General features: G+C 42.8%; 1 protein-coding gene across 1 annotated transcript in view; it reads left to right on the top strand.

The window, feature by feature from the left end:
• The window catches only part of Scel (sciellin), a 100,336-nt gene that overhangs the window by 36,138 nt on the left and 36,521 nt on the right, over positions 1–27,677 (top strand). Inside the window, exons 9-16 of the mRNA XM_032917686.1 lie at positions 10,905–10,985; positions 13,137–13,202; positions 14,885–14,944; positions 19,139–19,183; positions 20,964–21,023; positions 21,314–21,373; positions 24,008–24,064; positions 25,919–25,978. Of these exons, the coding sequence (XP_032773577.1) occupies positions 10,905–10,985; positions 13,137–13,202; positions 14,885–14,944; positions 19,139–19,183; positions 20,964–21,023; positions 21,314–21,373; positions 24,008–24,064; positions 25,919–25,978 (489 nt within the window). The remainder of the gene's footprint in view (positions 1–10,904; positions 10,986–13,136; positions 13,203–14,884; positions 14,945–19,138; positions 19,184–20,963; positions 21,024–21,313; positions 21,374–24,007; positions 24,065–25,918; positions 25,979–27,677) is intronic.

Genomic DNA, 27,677 nt, shown 5'->3' with positions numbered 1-27,677 from the left:
CACTATCTTCTCCTTGAATACTATCCGAGACACTGAAGTTCTCATGCCTTGTTTTCATCTCATTTCTCTTCACCGTTTTCATTTCTGATTTACGCCCATTCTGTTCTCTTAGCTCCATGTTCGCTAAGAAAGTTTTCTCATATTATTAAAATGCTACCTGCATAAAGGTTTACTAGAGATGTAACTGAGGGATGTTGGCTTCTACAGAAGAAGCTCTGGCTGGACTGTGCACGAACCGTCAGAAGTCTCTGAGTTCTTCAGTCAGGTGTTTCTCATTGACCGGAATTTCTTACAAGCCATCCCCACTGATGCTCCGCTCAGCTGCCTTATACTCCTTGTTTCTCCACCTCTTTCTTTCATCCTCTCAGAAAATTCCCTCACTATTTATGCCACATAGTTTAGTTCTGCCTTTCCTCGACCCGGAAATACCGGAAGAGCTCATCCTCGAATCCAACGGGAGGATTCATTGATCCGCATTCTGGACATCCAGTTTTGAAGGGGGTTTTCCGTGCTACCTTTTACAACACAAACTATTCTTTCAAGTCAAAACCGTACCAACAGTTCCTGCCACCCACTCTGACAAATTCTACATTAACCTCAGAGTCTTCCTTCTCTTTCCATCTTTAAGGGGAGTGTTTGAGATTAGCGTGGGCCAAGAAAACGTCGCCAGTAGGTGGCAGTAGCACACTAAGCTTAGTTTGGCTGGTGCTTCACCAGGTTTGCCTGTTCAGGGCAGTGAGGAGATTCTCCAAGGGCCACTAATTGCACGCGAGCCCCAAGCACTGGGGAAAATGGAAGGGGACTCCCGGGAGAAGGCAGATCATAAAGGGAACTTACGTGTCCGGGAGGTGCCCTTTGGGAGTGCGGTGGGAAATCTCTGTACCAGAACTCTGAGGGGCCACTGCAGCTTGGAGTTCTTTATGGTAGCTAAAGCTGCCAGCTATAGGCATGAATAACCAGTTTACCAGCACACAAAGGGTCACACAAAAAGCATCCATATCCTGTGGGAGAACTGATATGGCTCGACAAGCTTGTAATGTGGACTTAGGGGACAGGTCTTGGAAGAAGAGGAGAGAAATTACACAACGAAGGGCTTTTGAGCCCAAGTGGTTTTAAGTATAGTGATATAACCACTCCGTGTCAAATGATTGCTCCGGGCATATGCGGTGGGACCAAAGACACTGCTAACATGCTTAGCACTGAGCAGGTAGACTCTAGGATTCTTGAAGGATATTTTTTTGTGGAGGCGATTCTGAAGCGAGAGGAAATGCTTGGAGGTGGGTTAGGGTCCGGGAGGAGCTCAGGTAAGAGCTAAAGGAATCCTGACTTCAGGATGGACTTTAAATGAGGCATATTTAGAATGAAGTTACTGCGGAGACAATATCAAATAAGAAGGGGGATGAATATGGAATGCCGCCCAAGGGTTTGTGTTTTGTTTTGTTTTTTTTCTGAAATCTGGACTCAGAAAAAGTATTGTTAATAATCCTCATTGGGCAACTAATAGTGCATTACTTTTATTAATATAGCCTATTCATTAAGTACACGGAGTCATCTTGTAATCCTTTGCAGTGTTAAGTAAATGTATCCATAGTTATCTATTAATAAACATAGCCACCCTTGATTCTGATCCCTAATGTGTGCAAAGCAACGCATTTCCTCAGCTTGTCACTCCCATGTGACTTTGTAGTTACCTGGGCCTTGTTGTGCGAGCTCAGAGTTTGAGGACTGACTCCCTACCAACGTCCCCACCCTCCTTCCCTCCCATTGTCTGTCTCACTCCAAGGCACAGGTGTTGATCTCTATGTGTAAGAAAGCACTTGGACGGAGACTCCAGAAATGCATTGGTGTTAGGCCCCCTCTCTACTCCAGGAGACTCCAAAGCCAACTATCATTAACCTTATCTTTATATTTTTATTTGGCTTTTAAACCTCTCACCCCCATTTTGCCATCTTAAGTGATTCTTTTGCCAGGGTGATAGCATTTGCCAGGCCGGAGCCAATGAGAGAACAGACGAAGGAGGGTGGTCACCAGCCACGTTCAGCCTTCTGAGCCAACCGATACATCTTAACGAATGCAGGTGCTTCTGTGTATTTCGAGGACTTTGAGGTCATGAACCTTGCTAGCCAGGTACTCTAGCACAATCCCAACATGGGAGGAGGATGCAGGGCCCATGAGTTCAAGGCCAGCCTGAGCCACAGAGCGAGGCCGTGTTGAAAAGCTAAGCAAACGATTTGTTTAGCCATATTAAAGCACTTGCTTAACAGACAGTATAAATATTCATAAATGCTAGCCAGAATGCAGAGAGAGAGAGAGAGAGAGAGAGAGAGAGAGAGAGAGAGAGAAAAATGAAGCCACTGTCTCTATTTCCAGTACTAATAAAGCCAGTACGTTTTCTTCTGGAGTCATTTTCAAACACAAGGGAGAAAATAATCATGGGCCAAAAGTGAGATAGTGGACACGTGCCTAGCAAGAGGAGAAAGGAACTATTTCCTGTGCGCCCCCACATCATCTCACCCTTACTCCGCTACAACCTCCTCTTTTATGGGTTTTGACTTCCAGTTAGCGGATTGGTAGAATTAGGGGAGAAAAAAAAAGACCCTGATTGAGAAGCAAGTTGCCATAGCAACCTCTCACTGTAGTTATATTTTTTCTGACTGCAACTATAAATGGTAAAATGTAACCTTTCTAATTATGCTGTAACATTTTTAACTCTATCGTTACCAAACCCTTTACAGAGATTGATCCCCCCCCACACACACTCACACACACACACACACACACACACACACACACACACACACACACACGCAAAGCAACGGCTTTCATCTTCAACTCAACACAAATCTTTACATTAACTAGAATCTCTTATAAATATTAATGTTGTCGGCACTTAGTATAGAAAACTTAAAAAAAAAATGCCTTTGTGTCCAGACTGCATATTTTCAACATCCGAAATAGTTAAGATATTAACCTGGGTCAAGGTTTGTCCTTTCGTTGAAATGGATTTTGAGTACAATGAGAAAGCTAGTTTAGCATGAGCAAGTAAAGGCCTTGACCTTGAACAAGGACTTGCTTTTTTTCTTCAGTTGTTTAAGGACAACTCGGACCGACTGGGCACCTCCCCACATCAGGTTTAAGACAAGTGAAACCAGTACTTTGCCCAACACTGATTTCTGTGGCCCTACTCCCCCTTGGGTCCCTATTGTTCCTCTCTCTGCCAAAGACCAATTGAGGTTGCTGAGGTGTTCCAGGTCCAAAGCAGAGAGGAGAAAAAACCTGGGCGAGTCCGGATACCTAGGACTTACCACTTACCAAAACCACAAAAGCCAGACAGCTTGGACAAGAAAGGAACGGCTTTGCTATTTAGCGACAATGTCTTGATCTCTATCAGAGATCGCTACTTAGTTCTCTCAAGAGCAAACGCTTCGGTGCGTCTAAAGGGCTGTCTTTGGCTATTTAAACTATAGCGGGAGTTACTTATAAAGCAGATATCTTCCCTACTGATACAGCAGAGGTAGAGCACAGTAAGGCAGGGGAGATTTGCCTTGTGTGTAAGCACGGGAAGACTTATGAACAAAGTTTCCGGCAGGGAGCCCTGGGTGTGGTTGCTCTGTGGGTGATGGGGGTGTCAATCAGGTGTCTTCCGAGGACAGTGGGAGGAGGAGCATGTAAAGACTGTCATTTTTCCTAAGACTGCCTTTGCATTTGGGGAATGGGGCAGTGTACCTTTTTATCTTCTCAGCTCTCAGCTCTCAGCTCTAAAAGAAAGTCACACAGCAAATTCTCGGATAATGTAGTCCTTTGAATGTATAGAGCGCATGCGCCGTCCCTCCGTGCTCTTGCGGTTTTATTACCAAGTGGTGTTCTACTGTAGAGAAGGACACAGTTTAGTTATCCACCGAAGGAAAAGGCATCAGGGCTTCAAAATATCCCTGTGGTTTGTGTGAGCATATGTAAATGATTCTCTTAAACAAGCGCCAAGAAGTGCTAGGTCACGTGATAAGCACATGCTTAACTTTGTAAAGACCTCACCAGTTTTGGTAAAAATGTCTGTTGCTTTTGATGCACACGGCCAAAGGATAAGAGCTCTGCTTGCTACATCCCCTTAATATTGTTTAGTATTTTCAGTTTAAAAACTTTAGCTATTCTAATACGTACTTTATCTCAATACTGTTTAGGGACCTGCTTTTCTAGGGACCACTGTGCAGTGTGTCCTTTTGTAAATTTGTCCGTCAAGTGCACATCTTTAAAAAGAGTTTTAAAAGCATACATCTTTTATCAGATATATAATTTATAATTCTCGAAGGTGTCGCTGACATTTTCAATCTTTTAATCACGTATTTGTCAGAAAATATTTTGTAAAAAATCATGCTGAAATCTGATTTTTCAGGTTTCATTAAATGAATTATGCCTTTGGTATCGTGCCTAACCAACGGTCACAAAGTGTTTCTTCTTTTACTATCTTTTAAATACCTTTTAGTTTCATGTTTTACATATAGATCTATGACCCATTCTGAGTACATCCCTTCTAAGTAGATCCATTTGAATAGATCCATTTAGGTGATGATATGTTTTCCACCAGGATAATTCCTGGACTGGTCAGTCAGCTTCCTTTGTTCAATCCCCAGCAAGGATCTTATCCTGAGTGTGTCTGAGAGAGCAGAGTGTACTGTGAGAGAGGGTATCAGAGACGATTATGACATTAAGCTAATTCTTTTCTTACTAATTCAGTCTCATGGGAACTCAAGAAGGGCCCACACATTATGATTTGTTGACCTTTTTACTCTACACCCCATTACCAGAAGAGTCTAGACCACTCATTGCCATAACCTGAACCAATCTTTCTGACAGAACAGCCTTTGGGAAACCACATCTACTCTACAGAACTGACTGTTGTGGACTTATGTTCTAGTTCAATTCTAAAGTTAAACTACATTAGGTACAATGTATCCACATATGTTTGAAAAAATCCAGCGCTCAAATGTCAACTTACCTGGTCTATAAAGAAAATAAAATAGCCAGGATCTCCAGGGATGGGGAATTCTCTGCAGTCTCTGTCTTCTCGAGTGACCATCTAGACCAACCTGTCTCTTAGGTAAGAAGCCGAGATTCTAGAAGAACTAGCATGCTTTCCAGGTTCGTACAAAGCAGGCCAAAGGCTGGGCTGGAGCAGAAACCCTGAAATTCTGACTCAGGGCTTGGGATTTAGTAAAGTGACCCCTAGCCTCTAGAAAGTCACATCATTACATAATTTCCCTTTGAACATGGCCATGTGCCTTGTAAGCTCTTTGTAAGGGTGGGCTATGCTTTTTCTAGACCCAAACACTGGTATCTGTCCTAACATTAAAACTGGGGTGGCTATGGGAACAAGTTCTTGTGAAACTGATCATGGCTGCTTCTCTGGCTTTGAACTTGAAAGCCTCCTGAGTTAACCTCCCGGGGGCTTGGGGTATAAACCACCAGGACTGACTTGGCAGCCTTTGAAAAATGAATTTGCATTTAAAACACTTGATTAGATGTAGTTCGGTAAAGAGGAAACATGTGATTGACATCAGAAGGCCTGTACCAAAAGCCTTGGCTGAGATACTCACCAGCAATGTGGTGGGAGCAAACTTATACGGCTCCCTAACCCTCCGGGGGTGGGGGTGGGGTGAGAAATGCACCCACGTGTTGTGCTTATGAAACTAATAAAATTATGTATATGAGAGCCTGCCAATACCTATACACACTCATTCCTAAAGTAGTTTTAATTTTATTTTTCTAGAACTATATTTCAGATTTTGAACTTAAAGAAGTGTAGACATTAGAGATTTTGACATTTGAAGATTTGGAATTGCAGTTTGGGGCACTGTGCCCTCACCCACCCTAATCAATTTAGAATCCTAAATTGGTAAGGTGAGTGTATTATGGACCTTCCTATTGCTGTGATAGAAGCAAGACCTAGGTACTTAGAGAAGAAAGAGGATATATATTTTTTTAAAAGATGTCTTTATTATATTTAAGTGGGTACACTGTAGCTGTGTTCAAACACACCAGAAGAGGGCATCAGATTCCATTACAGATGGTTGTGAGCCACCATGTGGTTGCTGGGAATTGAAGTCAGGACCTCTGGAAGAGCAGTCAGTGCTCTTAACCGCTGAGCCATCTCTCCAGCCTGCAAGAGGATACTTAAGCTTATGGTTTCAGAGGAATGAGAGTCTCTCCTTGCAGGGTAACCTAGTAGCAGTCAGCAGCCATGATCTCAGGAACAGCGGACAGCTCTCTTCTAGGTCCACACAAGCTCCTTTGCTGTTGCTGGAATGGAAATTCTATTTGTGCGGAACAGAAAGACGCACGATGAACTGTGAGAGCAAAGATCACAAATGTGTGGGTCGGTTGTCCTTGACGGAACCCAGGGCTGTGCTGCACTAAGAGAAATGACCTCCAACTCAGACTGGAATTCAAGTCCAGGAGCCAAGCACCTTGCCCCAGAACAACACTAGAGCAGAAGTGATCTGAAAAGACGGGCAGCATAAACAGCCCGTTCTACGAGAGGATCCCCCCACCCCAATCTGGTCTTTGTGTTATAGTCTGAAGGTTTTCATGGTTCTCTTGAAAACTGCCTCTGTATTCCTTGAAGCAACACTTTCCTATTACACCCACTGACATCGTGGCGTAGATCCTGTGAAAGCGTGTAGGGTACCAGCAAGGGCATCGGAGAGAGAGAGGGGCCTATCTAAGCTCAAACATCACGTCTCGAAGCAGAATTCAATTAAGATCACTCCAATAAATGTCCTTTGTTTCTGTCCCTTCCCAACACTCCAGGCCACAGCTTCCTGCCCGGCTTTCATTTTTAATCCCCCTGCTTGGATCACATAATGTTCCTGGCACAGTGTGAATGACTTTTCTCATCCTCCCCTCACCCGGGGCTTGGGTTCTGTCATCTGTGGCTGTCAATGCAAAGATGCAAATGGCAGCTCCTCTGAGGTGAACTGAAGCCCACAAATGGGACACTGCCCTGTAGCTGACCCAGCAGGGTGCAAACCTACCACCCAGTGAACTGCGCATGCTCCATTGTTCTTGGCTTTCGTGACCCCCATATCCACCTCAGATCTTGGCTTTCAGGACCCCACCATCCCAGATCTATTTTTTCTCTGCCGACGTCTACCTCCCGGACTCACGCAACAAGCATTTACTCTTTGAAGCATTAGCCATTCTAAGATAGAAGAAATCTCACGTTCTGTTGATGCCGATCTGGTATAAGCAAAGCTTGACATAGACCCACGTCTCCTTTTTATAACCATCCTGTCTGTGTGGTTACGGCTCCCCTCTCTGCCTGCGTATCCAGTGCCCTGCGCAGTCTTAGTCTTGCCTGGCATTGATCCTTCCATATCTCCCGTCTACTTTTAGAAGGAAAGGGTTTGCTCAGCAAATCCTCACAGACACACTACCAGTTATCAGTTGATGTACGTAATCCAACACTTGGAGACTTTTTGAGAAAAGATGATAGTTTCAAAAGAAATGGAATAATCCCAGCATGTACAATCAGACACTGAATCAAGATGGGGAAATTGCAAATTGCAAATTGCAAATTGCAAATTGCAAATTGCAAATTGCAAATTGTTCTAGTGGCTCCAGCCTACTGGTACCGAGTCAAAAGCCAGGAAATTCGTATGCCCTTGTGTACCATAGGAGCCTCAGTAAAAAAAAAAAAAAAAAAAAATCTATCGTGTAGCCACTAACCCCATAAGAAATCCAGTCAGGTCATGTCCGACCACTTGAACCATCATCACAGAATCTTATCCCTGATCTCACCCCAGCTGATTTCATCCTGCATCAATTCCTTCCACTTTAGCAAACATCCATTATCCTCAAACTCCCCATCCTTACTCAGTCATTACTCATCCTCTCCTCTTTAAGTGAGAACTTTTCCCTGTGCCTACATATCAGAAGGATTGAGGAAAGGCCGCCATCTTGTTTGGTCCTCTTTCTCCTCCATTTTGAGTTTAGCTCCTCCCTCTTTAACCCCCTACCTCTCCTTGGAAGCCATGTTGTCAGGGGCCTTTCTTCTTCGTGGGCTTCCTCTGAAGGTCTCTGGGTCGTTCAAGTTCTGTCTTTGAAGACTTTGACATCAGACTCTGTTTTTCATAAACACCTATAGACCCTGTTACAATATTTGCTGATTTTTATATCTATGTTTAGGAAGCCCCTCCCCCCTAAACTTTCACGTTCTCGACCTCCTTTCGAAAGATCTGTACCACAGCTTATCTGTCCGCAGGCTGGGTCCTTCCTTGTAAATGACTTCAGGGCCCCTGAAATGTCACTTTCTAAGGTTTTCTTTCACTGCTCTGTTACATCACTTTCGATCTGATCTAAATTCCCCAACCTCACATTAAACACCCGCGCGTGGGCTCTGCCATCTTTTCCATAGCGCCGCATTCTCGGATCTTGTTTTTCTTCCATGGTAGACGCCACGCCACAGTGTTTGTTATAATCCTCCATTTCACTCCCACCCGTCCCGGGCTGTCACATTCTGCTGTACTCTCAAGTGAACTGGGAACTTAGTCACCCCTAAGCTTCTGGTTAGTCTGTTTCCAAATGGCTAACTCTGGCAAGAGAAAACGACATTCAGAAACCTAAGCCCTCCTCTAACCGCTTCTGTACCACCGCAGGTGTCTACGGTCTCCTGAGAGGCAGCCAGGCAGGAGGAGGGGTGTGGAGCCAAAGCTCGGTACTCGGATCCCCCACTCAGCCATTTGCATAATTTGCATAATTTGTGTAACTGAAATATTTATTTTCACTGTTCTTGGCTCAGTCTTTTTATCTGTATAATGGCAAGGAAAGATAATAGCTGGCTCTTGGATTATAGTAAGGATTGATTGAGTTAATTAATCAACCAGAAGCACTTAGAAGAGTTCTTGACATGTCATAATCTCTTAAAATAGCATGCTGTTACCTGGGTCTGCTCACTTTCCTGCTCTCTAGGGGAAGATTTCTTATGTTACCTTGTCTCGCTCCCTTTCCAACTCCTGCTTGCTTTCCTTATTTTGAATCAATGGCTTTGGTTTTTCTTTATTTTCTTAGAAAATAGAAATAGACAAAAGACAACTTTCTCTGCCCCAAATTAACTGAGGTGCCTCAGCAGATACAGTGAGTCTGTGCTTTCCAAAGACCAAACACACATAGAGGCAGACACACATGAGCACATACACACACATACATACACGCATACACGCATACACGCATACACGCACACATGCACACAGTCATGTGCCCTTCCTTGTACATCCCAAAAACAGCGACTTTAATTCATCTTCCTTCTTTCACATTTTCTCCTAAATCCTTTCCTATGTGTGTGCAGCCCCACCCCAAAATGCTCAGGGTTCTGTCAGAACTGGTTCTGTCAGAACTACCAATGCCCTGACCACTATGTATAACCATGATATATATAGTCATAGCACAACTATGGCCATGGGTATGCTAACTTCATAGTCTCCATCCTGCTTTGCTTGACCGCTGGGCAAGGCTTTGCTTGGCTGGCTTCCAGGAAACCACCTCTTCACTTTTACTCTCTTTCCCTTGACCACCCTCCCTCGGGCTCCTTTGCTCTAACTTCTCATATGTTTGATTCTTAAATACCATTGGTATGTGAGGCCGGAACCCTCGGTTCCCAGTTTGTGTCTCTCTTTACAATAATTTCTTTGCTTACCTCATAAAGTTTCAAGTGTCAAATGTCATCTTTAAGCTGGTGTTCCAGCTGTCCTCGGTATTTATCACTTCCTGCAAGTCTCAACTCTAATGTCCCCTTACACAGAGGCTTTCCTGGGGCCATGCTAATAAAATCATGATTTTTTTTCCTTCCTCCCTTCTTTCTTTCCTTCCTTTTTTCTTTCGTTCTTTTCTTCTATCCTTCACTCCTTTCTTCCTTTTCTGTTTGTCTTTCTTTTTTTGTACAATATCACTTATTTGTATATTTAAAATCTATTGGAAACAAAAGGCATTATCTACTTCATAGAGTGCATCACACATAGAAAGCTACCAAGTGGTGTTCGCTGGCTAAAACTATGATCTCATTCAGTCCTGGAAATCCCCACCAATCTTGTTAGAGAGCTTACAGATGAAGACACAGGATAAGGTTGTCTATGCAGACAGTCTTATCCTGAGTGCATATCTACTTAGCAGGCTGCAGAGATTAGGGGATCAGATTGCGAAGAGCTTTTCTCTAGGTACAGAGCTCAGAGTCGGAGCATTAGGAAAACTGAAGTGGTAATGGTGGAGGTGGGGAAGCCAGAGAGTGATATGACTTCAGGAAGAGCTGACTTTATTCACAGATAAACATACTTGCCCATTTCCAGTTCCCTTGTCACTCAATCATGTGGCCTTTTGGGGCTGACCTTGGTGCCTCATTGAAAATTGGCTAATGTCATATTTCATATTTTGCCAGCACTGAGGTGTCACGTGCTGATAATATTTAAGTCAAGTACTAGTTAGTAGTCTCTAGACCAACTTTTCTTTGAGAGCTGAAATGCGAGAAACCTTCTTGCTGCTTCTACAGCAGCCCGTGAGTTGGGATCATCCCTAAAGAAGTTATACGTAATGCCAGGGAACCATTCATGGTGCTCCTGTGATGACTCAAAGTGGCACATCTGGCTCAACGTACTGGTAAAGTGCTGAGCTGACCAAAGGGTGTGCTGTAGTTACAGACGGCAAGGGTTCTCACAGCCCGGGCGAATGGACCTTTAAAACATCCATTTGCAAAGTAAGACTTCTTTAGAGTCTGTGCTCTGTGGCCTCTGACTGTCAGGTTCCACACACACGGGGGTCACGAGCCCAGAGACATTCCTATGATAAACATGCTTGGTTCCTAGATATTACAATGCATGCAGTTTCCACAGTTTAATGAGCTGCTGTTTTCTGTTTCAAAGGGACCCGCCTCTTCACCCTCCACTACCTCCAAAGCCCTGTTCTCCCATTGCTTCTCCCAAACAACTGAGGCAGAGTCATAGGTAAGAACTTGCCCTTCTGAATGCCTTGCCAGGATGTCGAAGGGAAACGAGAGAAAAAGATTGTGACCAGCTTTGAGGAAAGCGTGGCTATACTCTCTGTGCGTTCACTAATTCGAGACTAAAGAACTTACAGCTCTGTCAGTGCACATGTGTAAATTACTTTTGCTTTAGAATAGATGGCTGTTACATGCCTTTTGCAGCTTTACCTCTGAAATAGTCATAGACAAGTAGAGCTGGAAGTGTTTATGTGAGGGTTTCTTATATATTAGCACTCGATATAAATGCATATATTCTATATATTTTATGTCTATTAAATCTACATATAAGAATGTATTTTAAATATATTTTATGTCTATTAAATCTACATATAAGGATGTATTTCCTCTCCATTCCCTTGTAATTAAGTTTTCCATTGAGAGCTACATATTTTAATAAGGGATAGTCTTACAACTTTGTATTACCAGTCAAGTCCTCAGTTATACTAGAAACACCTTTAGGCGCATTCTTTATTTTTTTTAAATAAGTATTTTTTATTTATTTCAAAACTATCAAAAACTTTTAAAGACTATTCCAAATAACTTACTTCTAAGTCAAGAAAGACACGCTTAATCTTTTCTACCTTGAACTTCTGAAACTTTATAATTAATGCTTAGAAGCCAATTCAGAAGCGTGACAGTCTTACTCTGTGTCCCTTGAACCATTTTTCAGAGATGGACGTCCCACTTTTTTCATCAATATTGAGAGATTAAGACCCCGTGTCTCAGTGGACACTGAGACGTTGGGATCTGCTTGAATGCCTACTTTGGTTCTTTTGTATTGTTGCCTCTCGAGAGGGATTTTTGATACTATGTATGACACAGAACTATTATTTTGTAAATACAGAACTATTATCCACAAGTCACAATTATAAAAGCATTTTTTTTAAAGAGAGGATGGCCTGCTAGAGAGCCTGACCAAGGGACAGGCATGTGTGGCACTGTGTGTTCATCCTTCCTTCGGAGGTAAAACTCCAGAGCTGAACTTCTACCCGTAAGATCCCCCCGGATCCCTGAAAATTTGTCCTTAGGATATTGCTTTAATGAGTCGGGAGAATAGTTTTTCACTGAACTAATTAATGATATGGATTAGCTTCATAACTTTTCATTTCTGCAATGATTATAATTGTCTCATAAGAGCAATCTCTCAAGCTTCCTGTCTTACCTGACTGTCCTCTCGGTCTTATAGCATGAAGTCATAATTAGAATAGATTTTTTTTTTTAAAAAAACAGAGACTAAAATAAATTGTCCTTGTATCACTTAAACTCTCATCCAAAACCATTGACACTAGAGGGCTGCACATGATTATGTTCAGAAAAAGCTGAATTCCACAGGAACTGGTCAAGTCAGTTTTTACTATTCTCATTTCTTTCTTCCACTAATGATCCAAAAAATAAAATTGGGATAACTTGCCTGTTTTAAAAACCCTGATTGCTTTAATCACAGCATGGTGATTTTAATGAACAGATATGAAAGGGAAGTGTTTCCTATGTAATTAACACATGTCCTCAGGAGAACAAAAATGGTTGAATATAGCTCGTGAGAATAAGCAAGAACGTCTAAGTAGGTCAACCGCAGTCTGAGGAAGAGAGAAGTCTTACAAATTCTAACAGCCCAGCACACTAAATTCGCTGCTTCCACTCTAACACGGCCCTTCTTGGTATGGTAGAAGTATTTGAAATGTAGACTATTGCTGGTCTTCCTCGAGCAAATGCATTTCCTGGAAGTATTCACATGAAATAAGTCTCTAAGAAAAAAATGTTATGCTGGTGCCTGAAAACGACAAAAAAATATTCTTGCTATTTAAGATGCTACATCGTTATCTGATAGAGGCGAGGACAAACGCTCTGATGGGTGGAAACAGAGCGAACAGTGTCTAGATCAGATATGACTAGATGCACCTTGAGGTTTAAAACATGGGAAGAGAAGTTGATATTGTAAAATTTGCACCTTGTACTTTTTAGACCTTCTAAAAGGGGGAATGGTTGAATTTTAGCCAATACAAAGAGCTAGGGTTGGGTTTTTGTCAAACAATATAACACAAATGTCATCTCATACATATGAATTTGACATGGAGGAGTTTCTTACCTAATAGGCATTATGTTTAAAATCTAGGCAGATGCACATGGCCACAGCAGGGGCATGTGGAGAAGTTGACAGACATGCTGCGAGGAATATAAGGTACAGACCTCTGTCTGCGTGCACACAGTTGTGCCAACGCTAAAACGTGCTTTGTCGGAGTGCTTTAAAATGATAAATTAGATAACACCAGTTTTCTCGCCAACTTTAGCTTTAATGACTAGACAGTTTGTTTCTTCGTCCATTTGTTCGTGAGGCAAGCTTTTACTGTCTTGCCCTAGCTGGCCTAGAACTTGCTCTGTACACAAGGCCAGCATCAATTCTATAGAGATCCATCAGCGTCTGCCCTCAGAGCACTGGTATTCAAGTGAGGCCCCATGCCCGGCTTGGTAACACGTGTTTCTGTAGGTTCTTGCTCTTTAATTTTGCACAAGATTTTCATCGCAAATCCAGAATTGTCTGAACACACGGACAGTCTGGGAGGAAAGCCTTGAAGAGAGGAAGCTTGCTTATCTCTGTGTTCCCTGTAATTGCCTCAAAATCTAGGACACTACCGCTGTGTGAGTGAGAGTGAGTGAGGGGAGGTATTTTTGCTTAGCTGAGCTTGTGAGTCAGAAGCTTTCTATCGGTTCCAGCTGTAGAAGACGCTCAGCCCCTCCTGCAGCATCAGGAAAGGTTCACATACCCGGCTGATTAATCCAGGGAAGGAAGCATTTCCCAAGTCTCTGCTCTCCCCACCACGGTCCTGATTCACATCTGTTTTGTACATCTTACCTAGTTTAGCATTCATTACGGATATGTTTGTGTTTCTCCTTCATCATTTAGGAAAAGTAATAGATTTTAGAAATACTTTTTAAAAGCCATGCCTGGTGGCACACGCCTGTAACCCCAGGCCTTAAGAGGCAAGGAACAAGAGGATTATTGCAATTTTGAGGCTATTCTGCTAAACATCGTGATTTTTAGGACAGTCAGGGCTGCGTATGGAATGCTGAGTGTAGAACTAGTCTTCCATGGGAAAGAGCATTCTAATTGGTTATCTAAACAGTCAGCCTTAAAGGTATGCATGCAAGCGACATTATAAAGACTGAGTCGTTCGTGCTTAATGTACAATTAATGAAAGAGTTCATGAATCTGAAAAAGTGTGTGTGTGTGTGTGTGTGGTTTGGGGGGAAGGAAGAAGAGGGGAAATGATGTCATTACATTATGATCTCCAAAAAAATTTTAGAAACTGTTCTAATGCTGCTGGTATTACTGTCTAGCCTTTAATGGCTGAGCCATTTCTACAGCCCAGAAACTGTTTTACTTAAAAAGAAAAAAACAAAAAATATAACATTGGTATTTCAGAGTTTTATAGTTTCATCACTATAACAAGCCAATTTTCAGTGGAAAAAAAAGAGCTATTCCAAAGAATCCAATTTCTCTTGTGTCATCCCTTTGACTGTCAGAAGAGTCCTGGTTGAGGCATAGATGACACACATGCCTTACACTTGGAGGGAGTCTGACTCCCCTGTCCTTACAGATTTTTATAAAACTTGTCACCTCTCACATTGTGCTGCATGTGGCAGTGGCAAAGAAGGGTGCTAGTGCCTGTGTGCATGGAGACCTCAGGGGTAAGGAAGGATGCTAGTGTCTGTGTACACCATGCATGGAGACAATGGGGTCAACTTATTAAACTCATTGTTCCTGAATATGGACTCACCCATGCTTCACCAGAAATTCTAGGAAGTTTAGCCCAGCAGTCAAGCTTCACCCCACTGACCTGCTTCTCTTTCTGTTCACTGAAGGACCGAGGATCTTGATGACATCATCAGGGTGGCAGCTGCACTTCAGAAAACTGACAAGGGGTGAGGTTTCAAGAGCTCTCAGCCTAGTTTTTCACCGTCTTCTTTGTGGTCTAAAAGTTAGTCAGTGCCTCTGTAATTTCTAAATATGAGCTGTTTGGTATACCACTAAGAAGAAAGACCTCTCAGCGTCTCTCTGTAAGTACCATGCTGAGTGGGTGGTGCTGACATGGACTGACGCCCATCTTCCCCTTCCTCTGAGTCTATTCATCCTGGTGACCTCAGATCTCAACCATCCCTCCAGTTCTGTGTTTTCATGGGTAGCCGAGATATCCACTGATTTTTGCCCTTAGCAACTCCATTTCAAATGTCCTGGGACCGTGTTCACCTTTCTTCACAGATGTGCTATTTTCTATGTCTGTCCTTCCACCCCTGCAGGCTTGACCTTCTAAACTCATTCATGGCTCCTCCATCCCTTTCCCCTCTATGTCGCATAGGTATGTGTAACCTAAAAGTCTACAACGTCTCCTGCGCACAAGGGCCTATTCAAGGCCTCACTGAGTCCAGGATGAGAGACTAGCATGCCTATACTTACACTTCATTAGTCTCCTGTTCTATTGACCCATTTATGCCGCTGGATGCCACATAGTTTTCTGTAAATACCAGCCACGGCCCCCACGTGTAAATACATGCTGTAGTTACATATGACTGTTTGCTAACCTAGATCAAGAACAATTTGGTTCCAGAATCGTTTCCAACTCCACCCACATATTTATCCCATATTTGACACCAGCATAGACCTTTTCCTTTCTATGATTTCTTTTTTTTAATTGAATTTTTTATTGGATATTTTTTATTTACATCTCAAATGTTATTCCCTTTCCCGGTTTCCTGGCCATAAGCCCCCTATCCCATCCTCCTTCCCTTCTTCTATAAGGGTGTTCCCCTCCCTAACCACCCCCTTTCCCCCTGATATTCCCTTACATTGGGGGGTCCAGCCTTGGCAGGACCAAAGGCTTCTCCTCCTATTGGTGCCCAAGAAGGCCATCCTCTGCTACATGGGCAGCTGGAGCCATGGGTCTGTCTGTGTGTAGTCTTTGAGTAGTGGTTTCTAGATACGCTTGTGTCTGCCATTCCTTCTGCACAGAGGTCTTTACCAGTCCTGGTGCCACCATACCCATCTACCATTTTTCAAGATCCAGGTCACAAATCATGCCCTGTGAAGTCTTCCTTGTATGACCCAGTGGAGCACCACTCTGTCTGCCTCAGTGACCAGAGCCTAGCCATTTCTACTGCCCAGTGCCTAACCACACTTTTGTTGTCTGTATAAACTTTCCATCTTCTCTTCAATCTCACCCTCATCCCTGTCATCGTCATCTTCAGGGCAGATACTTTGATTTAGTCACCAGAGATCATCTACAGGCTAACAAGCAGCCTTGTCCAGAGGGGTAATATGCCAAAATCCTGGGTACAGATATTTCATTGTTTTAATCCCGAACCTGGAACTTTTTCCTTGTTTAATGTAATTAAGCAATTCTAAGAATTTACTAGAGTGCATCTCACTAAAAACCAAAGCAAACAAAAAATAAAAGAGGTTGGACAAGCTGCACATACCTTCAATGTCAACACTTGAGAGGCTCAGAAACAAGGCCAGCTTGGACTACAGAGTGAGACCCTCTCTCAACAAATACCATTACTTGACCAGATGGGGAAATGACTCAGTTTTCTGTGCAGGTCATGGGGCTTTGACTTAGAAGGAGACTAGAGAGGATCTTCAGGTTTCGTGTTCACGTTTGATTTTTTTCTCCCATGTAAGATCCTGTATTTCTGACATTATGAATTTACTTCGAAGTATGCTCTTCAGGACTGGGGTTTAAGCCTAGGCCTCAGACTTGACAAGAAAGTGATCCATCATGGAGGTTTCCTCAGCTTCTTTTTCCTTTTTTTTTTTTCCAAATCAGAGCCTCTTTAAGTCTCCCAGCCGTGACTTGAACTCACGCTGTAGCACAAGCAGGTCATGAACCTGCGATCCTTTTTACTCTTAACTTTCTGAGTACCTGGGTCACAGGCTTGCTCAGCCACGCCCAGGGTAGAAGCTTGTTTTTAGTAACAGGGGAAGGAGTTTTCAGTTGGAGAGTGGGATACGCCATGTGAGGGACGTTGAGGAGCAATGACATTGTGTGAGTCACTCCACACAGGGAGCCCAGAAAGCTGGCTGGCTTTCCTGCTCCTGATCCCCAGCCATAGGCACAGAGCTCACTGAGACAAACACATCAGAGAGAGTTGCTGCTTTCTCGTGGACCAGAGTAATGTTTTCCGGGCTGTCTAAAGGGGATAGAAAGAAAGAGCTTCCTTCTGCCAGCCGCTCCTTGTGGAATAGAGTGGGATTGCTATCTGATTCAGGGTACTTAATTTGTTGCAAAGAAAATGGTGAAACTTAATATCTGAAGCTTTTTATCAATTTACAGCCATTTTCAGAGCTCGGGATTTTTTATTCAGAACGCCGTCTCCCCGGTGTTTAATTTAGCACAGAGCATCTTTCTCGTGGTTTATGCTAATTTTCTTGTGATAAACAATGGGGGAACTTGAGTCCTGAAAAAAAAATCTCATCATTGTGGCTCATGCCAGTCACTAAGGTCTGGGATTAAAATATACAGGATTCTTACAATTGCTCTTTCCCCTGGGGTGGAAACAAATTTTTAACCAGCTTCTGCATATCAGGTAGCATTTTAAGAGAGAGACAGAAACAGCACAGCATGTTTGAACACTGGGCTGTTGGTTTTGTTTGTTTGTTTTGTTTTTTTTTTCCCCATTATGGTAGAACATTATTCCTTTTCCTTTTCAGTAGGGGCCAGAAACTGTTTTGAGAACATTTCAGTGTTTATTCTCAACCTTCAGTTCTATCATTAAATGTATAATGTTTCTTTAAATGAGTCATCTATGTATTGGAGATGATCTGAACACACAGGGTTTCTGAGAGGCCTGTCCTAGAGACAGTGCTTCTGGCAATAGTGGTTCGCCTGACATCTTCACTGCACAGAACAGACTCATCCACTGTATCTCTCTGACGTGGAGACAGTGCCTTGATATTAATAAATTCAATCGAAGGGGTAAACAGAGAGAGTATGCGCTCCATGAAAGATACTGGCAAGGCTGTTTGGTATCATGGTGAAGACCAGGTGAGGATTTACATTTTAGGCATTATGCTCTGAAGTGTCTATTAACTTATTGGTTCTTTTCGATGACGAACATGGATATTATTTTACCTACGGGGCAATTGTGTCAACATGAGCTGCGGAAATTCACTCAGGTCGCCAATGGGTCATGGAGCTCTTTAGGTGGCAAGGTAGATGTCGTAGCCTTAGAAGCTGGAGAGTGTAAATACTGGTGTCCTGGTCAACACCAGAGAGGGCTCAAGAAGATGTTAAGAAAAAAACTGGAGACACGTATGACTTAGAGCATCAAGAAGAGAGAACCAAGATACATGAATAGAACCAGTGTATGGGAAAGACAGAGAGGATGGGAAGGAGGAAAGAAAACCTGGGAGAAGGCATGCTGTGGTGAGCACATGGGAGGAAGCAACAGAGGACGCTCCCGGGGAGCACCCTACCCCAGGCACCCCTCTGAGGAAAGCTGAGTCCATGGTTTAAGAGAAATTCACTAACCCATAAGCTTAACTTAAATAGGTCGCTCCAGAGAAGGCTGCCAGAAAGGGGCTTTGCAGTTCTCAACTATGGAAGCAGGCTTGCAAGTTTACTTGGCCTACTATGAACTTGTAGTAGCGTGGAAGAACAGTTACTTTCTGGGCAGCTTCGTTGTGTGAGAATAGGATCTATACTTAGCCAGCGGACCCGTACTTGTTGATTCAGTTAAAAGTGAGTATTAACAGCTACCTAAAGGCAATGTGTTAAAGATGGGCAGGATGCATTGTAGAATTTTAAGTAATGTGTGTAGGAAGGAAGCTTAACAGCCAGCAAGCAGACAGTTGCTATCGTTTAATATACTGTGTAGGAGAGTCCCACAGAGCAGACACGAAGCCCACGTACTGCAAGAGGTCCTACCGTAGGGGAGGCTTCAGCTGACAGTCAGGAAAGGGGTCTGGCCGCCTGGCGTCAGCAACGCCTTGAAGGATGAGTAGAGTTCCACAGATAATTAACGTGGGGGCATGCATTCTATTTCTGAGCACTCGCAGTTATTTTAAGGTGAATCTGAGAATGCTTTCCGACTAATATTAGATTCTGTTTTCTCTTCCCAAAGTGAAGAACTGGATAATCTCATCAGAATGAACAAAAGCTTGAACAGGTGAGGTTTATAAAGGTCTGCTGCTCGTTTTTTATTATTAAATTGAGCATTGTGACTTCTTGCATCATCTTTTAGAATTAAAAACAATGTTCTGGTTTTAGGGTAGGAGGACGGACTAGTCATTAGTATCTCGCCAATCTTGGATAAATGGTTTGCAGAAATAAATAACTGAAGTTATGAAAGTCTCGAAGGACTAATATCTAAGTATCTTTGATTTTCATGTTCCATGAAATTTAAGGTAGTTGCATGTTTATACAGATACAACATTTCTGGTATCTTAACACACACACACACACACACACACACACACACACACACACACATAAACACTTTGACTTGATTGATGAATACTTTGAGTTTAGCCACTTAAAAACCCACTAATCTCTTTGTTATTATTATCATCCCCCGTTTTGAATCACTTGCAATTGCAAAACAAAATAGTGTAGGAGAAACAAATGAGTGATAGAGATAGAAAGGGTCAGCAGATACCAGAGAGGATGTGCCCACTGGTTTCCTTCCTCTAAGGCTATGAAACAAGGTCCTCATATGCTGCTTTGGAAACAGCAAGTCACCTAGATTTGCTGCTCTTCAGGTTCCTCACCTTTAGCTCAGGAGTCATAGAGGCAGGTGGGAGCGAACGGATATGGCGACCTCAGAGAGCATAAGCTGTGGAGCAACCAGGGGAACAACAGAAAATGTCTGGTCAACGGCAGCACAACATCGATTGACGAGTCACACGGGGAGGTGAAGCCAGTGTTGCGGGGCATTTTCAGGAGATCCTGAAACATCGTGATCCTGCATCACAGATAGCTCTATAAATACCAGCTCACGTTCATGTTGAGATGTATGTCAGCAGTGAAAGAGAAAAAAAAAAAAAGATGAATCTGAGAAAAAGGCCGTGAATCCAAGAGAGGGGTGGGAGGACATGAACCTGGGAGGGATTGCAGAGAGTAAAAGGAAAATGATATGCGATTGTATCTTAATTCCAATAATATAAAGGAAGTGTGGAAATGGCTCCGTGGTTAAGAGCACTTGCTGTCTCTTCAATGGACCTGGGTTTGGTTCCTAGCACCCACATCATGGCTTCTGACTTTTTCAGCAATCAAGGAGTGCGCATGATACACAGACATGCCAACAGACAGAGTGCCCTGACACATAAAGACATACAAAACCAAAATTGTGTAAAAAGAATACAAAATGAAATGAAAAAAGGAGGGGCTGGAGAGATGGCTCAGAGGTTAAGAGCACTGACTGCTCTTCCAGAGGTCCTGAGTTCAATTCCCAGCAACCACATGGTGGCTCACAACCATCTGTAATGGGGATCTGATGCCCTCTTCTGGTGTGTCTGAAGAGAGGGACAGTGTACTCACATACATGAAATTAATTAATTAATTAATTAATTAATTAATTAAAAATTCTTCCAGGCAAATCAGTGTTGAAACCCAATAAAGCAATAATAAAATAATTGGACATGTCATCTTATATATAAAAAAAAAAGAAATGAAAAAAGGAAAACATTTCATGCGTCTGAACAGCATATCTGCAGACTTATCCTGGCCCGCACCTCCCCATCTCATCCCTTTGGTTGCATTTTCTCTCAGGCTTACTGTAATTTAAATTGGACTTCAGGAAAATGCTCGTGTGGAATAAAGTAATTTCCAGAACGATAGCTCATCTTTCCTGGGCAGCTTCTATTTTACATGTAAACTGGTGTATGTTTTTTATAGTTAAATGTCTGTCATTGTTACTGATGAGGGTTTTTAAATCCATATATTTAAAGAAACCAAGGTCTCGATGGCCTCTTCCGAGCAAACCTGAAGGCACAGCAGTTAGACAAAAGGTAAGAGGCCCTGTTACTCTGGACAGCCTGTGTCCCAGGTTTCCTGCCTTGATCCTTCAGATGGTGACGGTGGTGGGAAGGGAGCCGCAGCCTCTGCAGGCCAGCACACTAGCAGATGGGCGAGCTCTCCTGGCACTGCACACTTAGTTCAGACATAATTGCAGGGAATGATCTCTGCTCTTCCATTCAATGAGAGAAAATGAGCGATTCATGGAAAATGTTTATTATAGGTGACCTTTCATGATACCCCACAGTCCTCACAGTTTTATTGCAATTCTTTTTGTCTCCAGAGCCCAGAGTCTTGAAAGTCTAATCTATATGAACACCCAGATGGACAGAGATGGCAAAGGGTAAGATTCCGTCAAGTCAGGCCACTTAGAATCGTTTGACTCCCTCTGTTGTTAATCAGGAAGCCCCTTTCTCCACCAGGGTCGGGAGGTCTGGTGATGCAAGCTCTGGGTAGGGGTCAGGGAGGACTGGTGCCTCAATATTGGCTCTGCCACCATCATGATGTCAGTGACCCAGTCAACTGGCTTAACCTCTGGGGACTTGTTTCCTCATGGGACTTGTTCCCATAAGAAGTGTGTGAGGTAGGTGGCCTCCATACACACCTTCACAGATAGAAATGAAAGACACCCAACCTACTTACATAGGAAGTGTACAGACTAAGTATATTGGCCACAAGACACTTTGGTTCTGAGAATGGAGCTGGGGGCCACTGTTGTCCTTGGATGCAGAAGGCACTTCTTAGATGGAATCTTGGTCACATTTCATATGTTCATCTTTGCATAGGTATCTTTTTTAAAGTTGGATATTTTTTATTTACATTTCAAATGTTATGCCCTTTTCCAGTTTCCTGTCCATAAACCCCTATCCCTCCTCCCCCTTCTTCTATGAGGGTGTTCCTTTACCCAACCACCCACCCCTTCCCACCTCCCTGCCCTGACATTCCCCTGCATTGGGGTGTGCAACCTTGGCAGGACCAAGGGCCTCTCCTCCCATTGGTGCCCAACAAGGTCATCCTCTGCTACATATGCAGCTGGAGCCATGGGTCTGTTCATGTGTGCTCTTTGGATGGTGGTTTAGTCCCTGGGAGCTCTGGTGGGTTGGTATTGTTGTTCCTATGGAATGTTGAAAATTTTTGTAGCAGGTTAATTTGATAGTAAATAACTAAGCTAGCTTTTGAGAGATGAACTTACAATTTTAGACTGATCGTGACAAACTAGAAAATCAGCTCTTCATTACTGATAATTTCTTAATATTGAAAGAAATCAAATTCCAAGCAGTCTCATTAAATAAAATTTCTGAGCAGTGAAGAAAGATAAAGGTTAAGGATTTACGAGACTTCTACCATTTATCCCCAGACTCGCCACTTACTTTGTATGTGTAATATACTTTCTTTTCTAAGATGACAATTATTTCTGATGTCACATTTATTTTTAAAAACCATTTGTCTGTGCCGGTGTGTGCATGGAATGCTACCCTAGCTTTTCAAGTCAACCCTGTCATGTACACTTCTAGCTTTCTGATCTAGAAATCAGAGTCAGAATGATTGGAAGGGTTCTCAGTGGGAGGAACCCAGGCGTGCTGGTTCATTATAGGTGACTTCCTCCAAATGGAGAACGTGGGTGGAATGCAGTTAGCAGTTCTATGGTGTCCATTTGTGTTTTAGAGGAGAAAGTGAGATTCCAGACGAGGAGCTTTGAGAGCTCCAAGTGGATGGGAGAAAAGACAAACACTAGGGTGAGTCTTACCTGTCATGGTGTGGACTGTGAAGGAGAAAGAGCGGTGACTTGTAAAGTCACACAATGATACCTGAATGACACAGGAGGAAGTGACCTTGTAGGTATAGGAGGGAGAGTGTCTTGGTTAGGGTTTTACTGCTGTGAACAGGCACCATGACCAAGTCAAGTCTTATAAAGGACAACATTTAGTTGTGGCTGGCTTACAGGTTCAGAGGTTCAGTCCATTATCATCAGGATGGGAACACGGCAGCATCCAGGCAGGCACCTCCCAGGAGGAGCTGAGAGTTCTACATCTTCATCTGAAGGCTGCTAACAGAAGACTGGCTTCCAGACAGCCAGGATAAGAGTCTTATAGCCCATGCCCACAGTGACACACCTACTCCAACAGGGCCACACTTTCTAATCGTGCCATTCCCTGGGCTAAGCATGTACAAACCATCACAGAGAGTGGCCTCATTTCTTGTCCTTATTCCCTTCTTCCATCTGATATAGTGAACGTTCTTAATATGCCAATCATTTTATCACACTGAAACCAATCAGAGACGAAAAGGCCGGTGTACAGCACTTGGTTGGTTGTGTAGTCTTAGATTAGCTTTCAATTCTTTACTCTACATGAGGGTCTTGTCATTTAGCCCCAGTTAGTCTCAAACACATGATCCTCCTGCCTCATCCTTTCAGGTGCTTGGATTATGGGTATGGCCAGCCACCAACCTCTAGCTTCTGGTACATTCTATGTGATCAGTTCACATAAAGTATTGCAGTCAGTGCATGGTTATTTCCACTCTCCAAGGCAGGGCTAGACCATTTAAGGACACTTTGGAGACTTTAATAGGAAACAACTCCTTCAAGTCCTCAAAATATTTCCATTTAAAGTGTTGATCAATAATTGGTTTCTACCTAGCATCAATGAGTTTTTATGCTTAAATAGGACAAAAATCTTCATCATCAAATTGAACTTATCCTCCATCTAATCTATCCCCTAGAAAGAAAAAGCTGAGGCCTTCCTTTTGCTTTTAAATTTGCTTTTAAATTGATTGAGTTGTAGCTGAGAAGTGCTTGATACCTTGATATCAACATGTCGCCACTTGGATTAGGCATTTCTAAGAATGTCCAATGCTTTAGTCCCTGATTGCATCTCCTTCCTGCTGGGAGAAATCTGCAGTTCTCCGAAGAGATTCTGGTCATGCCACTGAGTTTCTCTCAAACACTTTTTCCCCCCTCAATCCCAATGCTGTAAAGAAATCAAGCCTTCGGGAGCCTTAAGAAAATCAACCAAAGGGCTGACACCGAGAGAGGGTAAGTGCACAACTTCATTGGTGAGAGTCTTTCTCTAGCCTCTCACGCCTCATCAGAACTCAGTTTTATTCTTGTTTTCTGCCACAGATGAACTCTTTAGATGCATCAGAGATGGTGGGTCAAAGGGACACAATCCAGGCTATCTCTAAAGGACGGCCATACACCTCTACCACCAAATCTTTCTATTAAATAATTAGTACATGTGTCAACTTTTAACTCGAATCAAGAAATGTAAGGGAAAAATTGAAAAATGAGAGACAGGATGTAAACATGTTTAAATCAAGTACCACCGTGGAAATTAATGAAGTTATAAAGCTAGAAAATGGGGTAGGGAGATAGATGGCCCAGTGACTAACACACCTGTTTTGCGAGCACATGGATGTAAGTTTAGATCCTCTGCACCCATGCAAAAACCTGGTCAGTGTGGAACCTGAAACCCTAGTACTTTGGGAGAGGGAGACAGGAGGGGAGGTGTGTGGGGATGTCTGGAGTTTGCTGACCAGCCACTATAACTGAATCTGTGACCTCCAGTTCACTGAGAAACCCTGTCCCCAAATGTAAGCTGGAGAGCAATAAAGTAAGAAACTTCATGTTGTCCTCTGGGGTTCACGTGTACACACTTGTGTACATACACCCACATGTACACATGACATACACACATAGATACATCGTATGAACAAGCAAAACTAATCCAAGTTTATGCCAGTTCTGGTCAGTTGTTTCTAGAAATATCCAGCACCACATTCAGGCATTACTTACACAATTAGGTTTATTCATAGCTAAGGCACCTGAGGGACTAAAGAACGGGTTTATTCAGCATATACCTCCTCTGTAAGGTTCACCATCCAAGGAAGTCAGGGCAGGAACTCAAACAAAGGAAGAGCCTTGAGGGCAGGAGCTGATGCAGGGGTGCTACTCATTGGCTTGCTCAGCCTGCTTTCTATAGAACCCAGGACCACCAGCCTAGGGATGGCACCACCCATAGTGGCCTGGGGCCTCCTGCAGGAATCCCTAATTAGGAAAATGGTCAACAGGCTTGCCTGCAGTCTAGAGGCATTTTCTCAGTTGAGGCTCCCCCTTGAAGGTGAACTTAGCCTGTGTCAGGTTGGCAGAAAACAAACCCGCACAATGGTTTTCAGAGGACCCTGCAGGTATTGCACGGAATTTAATGGAAGCGGGTTTTTAAATTGAAAATCCACATAATAGGTTCTGATCACTGTTTCCGGTCTCCCTTTTCTTCACATATCCCCCCAACCTCCTAAACACCTTTCCTTCTTCTTTTCTATTTCTTTGTTTTTTAATTTCTTTCTTACTTTCTTTCTCTTTCTTTGTTTCAAAACTAATAGGTAAAATTTAATAAAAGGAAAATAATGACCAAAAATAATGACCAAAAAGCATAAGAAAACACACACACACACACATGTACATACCCTATGAAAATACAAAATAAAAAACTACAATATACAAGCAAAGGACCAATAAGATTTAAAAAATGCTCAATATAAGACATAAACAAAAACAAAAAATTCTACAAAAACATGGAGTTCATTTTGTGTTGGCCATTTGCCGCTGTGCATGGAGCCCACCCTTAAGTATGGTTTATATACCCAGTGACACTCCGTTGGAGAAACCTAATTTCCCCTTTGCAAGCAGTTGTACATCAGAGGTAGCTTCTTGTTTAGAGATGGGATGCAGTTGTTCACTTCCCCCTCTGTGCTGGGACCCCAACGGGTTGGCTCTGAGCACTCAGCCGCAGTCTGTGTGAGTTCATATGTGTGTGAGTGTTCCCATGTGAAAGACACAGTCTCTTTGGTGTCGACATAAATTTTGATGCTTTTTTTTTTTCACCTAAAGAAGCCAAGATCAGAGATCGATTATCAGAACAAATGCCATGGCAGAGAGAAGCAGCAGAAGGTGAGAATGTCTATCACTGATGTCTCTGAGTTCCAGGCTCTTCTGATGACTAACTGGTGACCTCAGTGATGTGGAGGGCGTCACAGCTTCGAACCAGTCTTCCATTTTACTATGTCTCACTTCTGCAGCCCTGTTAGTCAGTTTGAAGAATGTATTGTGATTGTATCTAGACATATTTATACACAGCACAACAAAATCTTGGAGGTTTACTTTAACTATATCACTCAGTCAATCTTCTACTAAAATAAAATTTATATCAGAATAATACTTTTCCCCAAGGAAATAATAATTTAATAAAGGTTTAACGAGCTAATCATTAAAAATATAGAATGGATGATATAGTCTATGGCAATGTCATGAAACTAATCCAAACGTTCTTTTCATAGAGGTAAAGACCTTGATGGTGTCATGAAGATCAGCCCCAAAGGACATGAAAGTGCCACTGGGTATGTCTCACTAATGTCTCCAATTCTGATTTCTACACACTAACCAGAAGGCAAAGCATTTGACTTTTAAGCTTTATAACCACATTTTATTTTATTTTATTTTTTTTATTACTTTTTTTTATTAACTTGAGTATTTCTTATTTACATTTCGAGTGTTATTCCCTTTCCCGGTTTCCGGGCCAACATTCCCCTAACCCCTCCCCCTCCCCTTCTTTATGGGTCCCCATCCTCCCCCCATTGCCGCCCTCCCCCCAACAGTCACATTCACTGGGGGTTCAGCTTAGCAGGACCAAGGGCTTCCCCTTCCTCTGGTGATCTTACTAGGATATTCATTGCTACCTATGAGGTTGGAGACCAGGGTCAGTCCATGTATAGTCTTTGGGTAGTGGCTTAGTCCTGGAAGCTCTGGTTGCTTGACATTGTTGTTCATATGGTGTCTCGAGCCCCTTCAAGCTCTTCCAGTTCTTTCTCTGATTCCTTCAACGGGGGTCCTATTCTCAGTTCAGTGGTTTGCTGCTGGCATTCACCTCTGTATTTGCTGTATTTTGGCTGTGTCTCTCAGGAGCAATCTACATCCGGCTCCTGTCGGCCTGCACTTCTTTGCTTCATCCATCTTGTCTAATTGGGTGGCTGTATATGTATGGGCCACGTGTGGGGCAGGCTCTGAATGGGTGTTCCTTCTGTCTCCGTTTTAATCTTTGCCTCTCTATTCCCTGCCAAGGGTATTCTTGTTCCCCTTTTAAAGAAGGAGTGAAGCATTCACATTTTGATCATCCGTCTTGAGTTTCATGTGTTCTATGCATCTAGTGTAATTCAAGCATTTGGGCTAATAGCCACTTATCAATGAGCGCATACCATGTGTGTTTTTCTGTGATTGGGTTACCTCACTCAGGATGATATTTTCCAGTTCCAACCATTTGCCTATGAATTTCATTAAGGCATTGTTTTTGATAGCTGAGTAATATTCCATTGTGTAGATGTACCACATTTTCTGTATCCATTCCTCTGTTGAAGGGCATCTGGGTTCTTTCCAGCTTTTGGCTATTAATAATAAGGCTGCTATGAACATAGTGGAGCACGTGTCTTTTTTATATGTTGGGGCATCTTTTGGGTATATGCCCAAGAGAGGTATAGCTGGATCCTCAGGTAGTTCAATGTACAACCACATTTTAAAGTATGGAACTAGTGAATCAAGGTGGAAGATACGGCCACTCATGATTATCTCCCGTACATTAATAATTTTAAATTAATTA

The sequence above is a fragment of the Rattus rattus genome, chromosome 12 (assembly GCF_011064425.1).
Source record: "Rattus rattus isolate New Zealand chromosome 12, Rrattus_CSIRO_v1, whole genome shotgun sequence".
NCBI lineage: Eukaryota > Metazoa > Chordata > Mammalia > Rodentia > Muridae > Rattus > Rattus rattus.
Note: the sequence above shows the minus strand (reverse complement) of the source record. Positions and strands in the feature narration are given on the sequence as shown.